The sequence below is a fragment of the Dreissena polymorpha genome, chromosome 12 (genome assembly GCF_020536995.1).
Source record: "Dreissena polymorpha isolate Duluth1 chromosome 12, UMN_Dpol_1.0, whole genome shotgun sequence".
Taxonomy (NCBI): Eukaryota; Metazoa; Mollusca; class Bivalvia; order Myida; family Dreissenidae; genus Dreissena; species Dreissena polymorpha.
Genome location: NC_068366.1, coordinates 27,477,632 through 27,484,586, shown reverse-complemented (window position 1 = coordinate 27,484,586; position 6,955 = coordinate 27,477,632). Strand labels below are relative to the sequence as shown.

The 6,955-nt window shown below is 33.4% G+C and overlaps 1 protein-coding gene across 20 annotated transcripts in view; it reads right to left on the bottom strand.

Annotated features, from left to right (window-relative positions):
- Window positions 1-257: 257 nt before the first annotated feature.
- Window positions 258-6,955, bottom strand: part of LOC127853741 (cytochrome b-245 heavy chain-like) — a 55,736-nt gene continuing 49,038 nt past the window's right edge. For 18 of the 20 annotated variants that reach the window (XM_052388480.1, XM_052388485.1, XM_052388487.1 and 15 more), the window contains one exon: window positions 258-6,699. In XM_052388480.1, the coding sequence (XP_052244440.1) occupies window positions 6,579-6,699 (121 nt within the window). In that variant the 3' untranslated portion in view covers window positions 258-6,578. The remainder of the gene's footprint in view (window positions 6,700-6,955) is intronic. The other 2 variants (XR_008036731.1, XR_008036732.1) reach the window with 2 other exon arrangements.

Below are 6,955 nucleotides of genomic sequence, written 5' to 3'. Positions count from 1 at the left end.
CAAATTCTGACAAGCTTTCATTTATTCTAAACTGCAGCAGAGCGTGGCACCCGTTATGCGGTGCTCTTGTATGTTTAATGTTTTCAATATTGTACAGTAATGGCTATTCTTCATCATGTGTGAATGGTATGAAAAATAGCTATACAGAAATAGATATGGCAGACGTAAATGAAAATAATTTTTTAATTAATTTTGATTAGTAATTAGTTGGGGATTTTTTTAAATGCTTAAAGGTCAAACAAAGAGAATCAATAACAGAAGATTGAGATATATATTTACAGATAAAAATACAATGTCCACAACAAATTAAACAATATAAATTCTGAATTAAAACAACTATCAATTTTGGGACTCAAACTTGCGTTATATTGGTGTGATTAGCATTGTACTACTTGACTATATGCAAAATAACAAGTTTTTAAGCGGAAGCACAAAAGAAGAAAATGAGTGAAGCAAAGTAAGTATTTTAATGCACATATTGAACATGAATAATACCCAGGAGAGCAACCTGGGGCTTGTTGGCCTTCTTGCTTCATTGACAATAAATCAAGATGTATATTAAACAGAAATTAACTGTGGAGAAACTACCCGCAGGTGCCCTTTGTACATAATTTATACATAGGGACATATTGAACATGAGATTGCCAAGCAAAATGGTCCCCTACCGGTGAAACTCCACTATTGTCAGTATTTTTTATATATATTTGTTGCCAAAGCAACCAGAATTCTTGACGTAGGAACAAAATGAAATGACATGCATAATCCATATTGCCATCTATCCAGGTTTCAAGTTTAATGAAAAAAATATGAAGAACTTTTAAAGTTATCGAAGGATCCAGAAAAGTGTGAGCGACTTACAGACGGAGTGCAAACCAAAAGTTCCCTCCGGTTTCACCGGTAGGGGACAATAATGCATTAGATGTAGGGTTGTTATGATCCATAATTATTATACATGAAGAACAGACAGCATCACCAATGCATCACTTTTAGCCCTTGCATTTAGATAATGACAATAAAGTAAAATAGTTTCCTTTATTATTAAAGAATACATATTTAGATAATGACAATAAAATAAAATAGTTTCCTTTATTATTTAAGAATGCATATATGCTATATAATTCTTCGTATATACAAAAAAGATCTAATGGCAAAATAATAACAAATTTTTATACATGGTTTACACATAATGCTGATTTGTTCCTTTTTTATAAATAAGATTATAAAATATGAATATACAGCAAAGTCTCTTCACGATTAGACAAAGCCTGTAAAACTTTATGAGGTCCTGGAAAAAATATTGTAAGATATGGTCCATCAAAAATTTATCTCGAGTACAAAATTGCATGAGACTGGCAAGTTTATTATATTTAAGCCCAATAGAACAGGCATAAGCAAGCTTCTATGCTGTTTTTTATTAAAAGCATTACAATGTTTTTGTGAACGATAACGTCCTGACAGTTTATGTTTTATTTCAATACATGGCTATCAAATAAGCGTTTGCCTGTAGATTAGCACCTTTTATCATAATTAAGATTACTAAGAGGACTTTCTTAGGGACTGATAAACATGATTCTGGTAAATTTATTCAAGATATATATTAATTTAAACTTTGAAAAATATAATACAACAGTTGCAAAAGCAGTAAATACATCATAATGATATGTATAAGTACAGAAAAAAGTTTGATAATGGACCAAGTTAACCCTTTCAGTGCTGGAACCGAATTTTGACGGCCTTTGCAAACAGTTTGGATCCATCAGTTTGGATCTCATCAGGATCCAAACTGTTTGCTATTCTGATAGTATTCTTTGAAAAAAATCAAAGAAAATGCAAGTTTTAGAAATTCAGCAGACGACATTTTTGCAGACGACAAATTTCCCAGCATGCAAAGGGTTAAAGGAGACATTATACCACATGCATCAACTCATTCAGCGTGTCGACATTATTATTTGTAATGTTGTAAAATACTTTGTTGGGTAGTTAATTCAGCCTTAATCAATCTGCTTCCATTTGTATTTTAACATTAAAATGATTATAACATTAACAAGTAAAACATGGATTACAACATGGCACACGCGTACTATGTGTGAAAATGTACAGAATAAAACATTGTTACACGTATGTGCGATATGATAATTCTGTAGCTGTATCTACAAAAGCAAACATGCTATGATTACCAAATATTTGGTTCTGTTTTTGTATTCATTTTGACCAATTTCCACAAGATTTATTATCATGCAGAAACTGTTCAACCATTGTTGTAATGTAGATTGTCCAATGATTATTTATTACAAAGGATTCTACACATTATACATTCTAAAATAGTAGAAAAAAACTTTTAAAAGCACATACTTCTTATCTAACTCAAGTAAGAGTAACACAAAATTGTCTTTTGTTATATATTATGAGTATTTGCTTATACAATATAATTGTATCTCTCAATGTTATTATGCCAGTGTAAACAATATTGCAAACAACAAACTTAACAAGGGCTGTTTGTAAAACATGCATGCCCCCCATATGGGCTGTCAGTTGTAGTGGCAGCCATTGTGTGAATACGTTTTTTGGCACTGTGACCTCGACCTTTGACCTAGTGACCTGAAAATCAATAGGGGTCATCTGCGAGTCATGATCAATGTACCTATGAAGTTTCATGATCCTAGGCGTAAGCTTTCTTGAGTTATTATCCAGAACCATTTTACTGTGTCAAGTCACTGTGACCTTGACCTTTGACCTAGTGACCTGAAAATCAATAGGGGTCATCTGCAAGTCATGATTAATGTACCTATGAAGTTTCATGATCCTAGGCGTAAGCGTTCTTGAGTTATCATCCGGAAACCATTTTTCTAAGTTGAGTTACCGTGACCTTAACGTTTGACCTAGTGACCTGAAAATCAATAGGGGTCATCTGCGAGTCATGATCAATGTACCTATGAAGTTTCATGACCCTAGGCATAAGCGTTCTTGAGTTATCATCCGGAAACCATTTTACTATATCGGGTCACTGTGACCTTGACCTTTGACCTAGTGGATTGAAAATCAATAGGGGTCATCTGCGAGTCATGATCAATGTACCTATGAAGTTTCATGATCCTAGGCCTAAGCGTTCTTGAGTTATCATCTGCAAACCATTTAACTATTTCGGGTCACCTTGACCTTTGACCTAGTGACCTGAAAATCAATAGAGGTCATCTGCAAGTCATGATCAATGTACCTATGAAGTTTCATGATCCTAGGCATAAGCATTCTTGAGTTATCATCTGGAAACCATTTTACTATTTCGGGTCACTTAGACCTTGACCTTTGACCTGAAAATCAATAGGGGTCATCTGCGAGTCATGATCAATGTACCTATGAAGTTTCATGATCCTAGGCATAAGCATTCTTGAGTTATCATCCGGAAACCATTTTACTATTTCGGGTAACCGTGACCTTGTCCTTTGACCTAGTGACCTCAAAATCAATAGGGGTCATCTGCGAGTCATGATCAATGTACCTATGCAGTTTCATGATCCTAGGCCTAAGCGTTCTTGAGTTATCATCCGGAAACCATCTGGTGGACGGACGGACATATGGACGGACCGACATGTGCAAAATAATACACCCCCTCTTCTTCGAAGGGGGGCATAATAAAGTAAAAATAAACTCAATATCAATAAAAATCAATAACAGACTCACTAAGTTGTGAAAATGTTGCGTCTCTGGCCACCTGTAAACAAACTGTCACACAAAAAGCACTACAGCTATCACAATAAGAACTGTGTATTATGCATACTAAATATACAATTTGGACCAGCCAATTTTTGTATAGTTTACCAGTTTCTAACTTTGGAAAGCACGATTCACAGCAACAACTAACCTGCAAGGACCTTACATCAATACAATTCTTAATAACACAGGCAACACATCCTTTTTAAAGGAAACAAGTGAAGTGTTTGTGAAACACTATGCCCCCCATATATTTAACCTTTGATCTTGAAGGATGACTTTGACCTGTCACCACTCTAAATGTGCAGCTCCATGAGATACACATGCATGCCAAATATCAAGTTGCTATCTTCAATATTGAAAAAGTTTTGACAACGGTTAAAGTTTTGGGACAGACACACACATACACTGACAGACAGGCCAAAATCAATTTAACAACAAAATATTAACGTATAAACTGTCTGATATGTCTTAACAGCATGACTAGAAATAACCTGAAAATATCAATTAAACGCTGATTCATCAAAACATTGCTATAATTGCAGTTATATAATTTGGCATATGAGTAGGTAAATTTGCCTTCTTAAAAAAACAATTCAATTTTGGAAACAAAATGGAAGAATTTCAATATTTTAATGCAGCCTTATTGTGTTAATTTGTGTAAGAGGTTTTTTGTTTTTAATAAAACAAATGGGCTATGTTAGCACAAAGTTAGCAAGCCAGTCATTGGTCACAATACCTGTCAAATATTTGAGCAACAACAATTATAAAATATTATATATTATAATGAGATTGACAACATCAATAAAGTATATAACTAGAAGTATTCATCTTTGTAAAGACAATAAACAAAAATCAAATTAAACATGGTGAAACATTTAAAAAACAAAGTATGTTGAAAAACTGCAGTTTTTTTTAAATTAAAGATTTCAACTTCTAAATATATGTCAGATACCTACTCTTAAATGTAGATTTAATTCTTAAATATAGAAGGGATTTCTATACTTAGTATACTCCAATTCTTAAACATCAGGGTTCCCAGCTTTTTGTATGAACAAAATTCCCTGATTATTCCCTGATTGTTCCCTGATGGAAAATAAAATTCCAGGATCATAATTTCGACATATTTCTTGTTTTAGACACCCTAAATAAATAGCAGTTGCATGCATAACTAAGCTACATGTATACTACAAAGCCACCATAGCCATGCAGAGGAATTGATTTGCTGTTTTAATTGTATGGACTTTCGACACAAGTCGGGAAAGTCTGACCAAACAAAATTCCCAGATTTTTCCCTGATTTCAGGAACTTTTCCCTTATTCCCTGACTTTTCCCTGACTGGAAAAAGTGAAAGTCTTTTTCCAGGTTTTCCCTGATTTCCAGGTTGGCTGGGAACCCTGAACATAAATCTCATTTCAATGTTATATAGATTTATACATTCTTAAATAAAGTTCTGATTTCAATTCTAGTATATACATGTATTTGTAATTTAAATTCTTATGGATCTGATTTTGATTAATCAAATATTTACCACATCACTTAAGAAACTTAAGAATCAAAAAAAAAATCACATGATCAATATTTACTGGCCAATACACAACTCATAACGGTAAATGTCAATGTATTAGAACTTGAATACTACCAGTTGTTTAATGACCCATCAACAAAAATACAAAGAAACTACTGATATTACTGAAATAAACGATGCATGAAATGACAGTAACACTGGAATGAATTGACTGGTCATCATTTAATATAAGGTGACCATACAACTGTTTTCACAAGAGGTTTGTAACTGCTTGTTGTTGACTTTGTTTGGAACAACAAATTACGCTCTCATTAACAATTTTCACAAACATGAATAAAACAAAAAAGTGACTTTTCATGAGAAGAAATTTAAATTTAAAGATGGTACACATGTTGAGCAGGCTTAAATAATTGAAATTAAATAATAATAAAGATTAAAATAAGGCCATGGGCCCCAAGACGCTCACCTGAAATCCAAAGAAAATAGACTATTCTGAGAAAGTGCGAGCTGAATCATGAAGATCCGTAAAAAAAAGACTTTTAGATTATTAACATGTTGTTTGTTTTTTTGACTGAGTGACCTACTATATGAGATTACGTGACCCTTTTTCAATCCCAGCCGACATTTCATTAGGAAAAATGTGACTTCTAGATTGTCAACAAGTTTATAGCCAAAAAATGAAAAATGCCCCATTCAATGGTGCCAATGTTTTCCAACAGACCAGAACAATTGTTATCTTATCCAAGATATCATAAGAACAACTTTTCTGACTTAGTTTAATGAAGATTGGACAATAACTCTAAAGTGGTTACACAGTTTTACTACAGCCATACAAGAAAAACTGCCCAGCCCCCTGGCTGCCATGTTTTTCAAACAACCTAAACCTTTTTCAAACTGGCCCAAGATATCATTGGGACACATGGTCTGACAAACTTTAAAGAAGATTGAACAATAAATGTGGCCTCTAGTGTGTCCACAAGGTAAAAGTTGACGATGGAAGAGGCATTGCAGATGACCCAATACACACAATTGATTAAAGGCGATCACAACAACTCACCATGAGCAAGTTGAACTCAGGTGAGCTAAAAAAAACAGACTATTTTTATTAAATTAGTTATTATATTTTACAGATATGTATTATAATTATTTTTACAAAATTATTTTATAACTATTCAATGGGAACAATGCAAAGCCCATGCTGTCTTGCAATTGGTTACACAAAGCAATACGATCATAACTGTAATCCCTCTTGACATTTATAACATATTTTAAAGTTTAAAAGGAAAATGTATACAGCTCTTGTATAGTAAGGCTAAAAGTTGTTCTTGGTAGAGAAGCCAGACTAGAAGTTTTCCTTGTTGTAGTAAAACTTGGCCCCCTCTAATGAGGAATACTGGTTGCAGGCCTTATGAAGGACGCTTGACAGTGCACTTGGTCCACAAAAAAACACCCCTATCTTCTTCCTGAAAGTGACAAGAGCATCATAATTGTGTTTCAATAATATTTGGGAAAGATTTATTGTTACGTTTTGATAATGTTTACCTGTCTAAGTCTGATTTACATTTCTGGATCCAAATGATTTTCATAAGTAGTTTGCCAGTAGGACAAGTCAATAATCAGAGTGCCATAACAAATTTCTTAATTATTTCTGTAAAATGCTTTAACTTAGCCATAACAAGATTGTGTTAAAAACACAATTACCCCACATTCTGCTTTTGT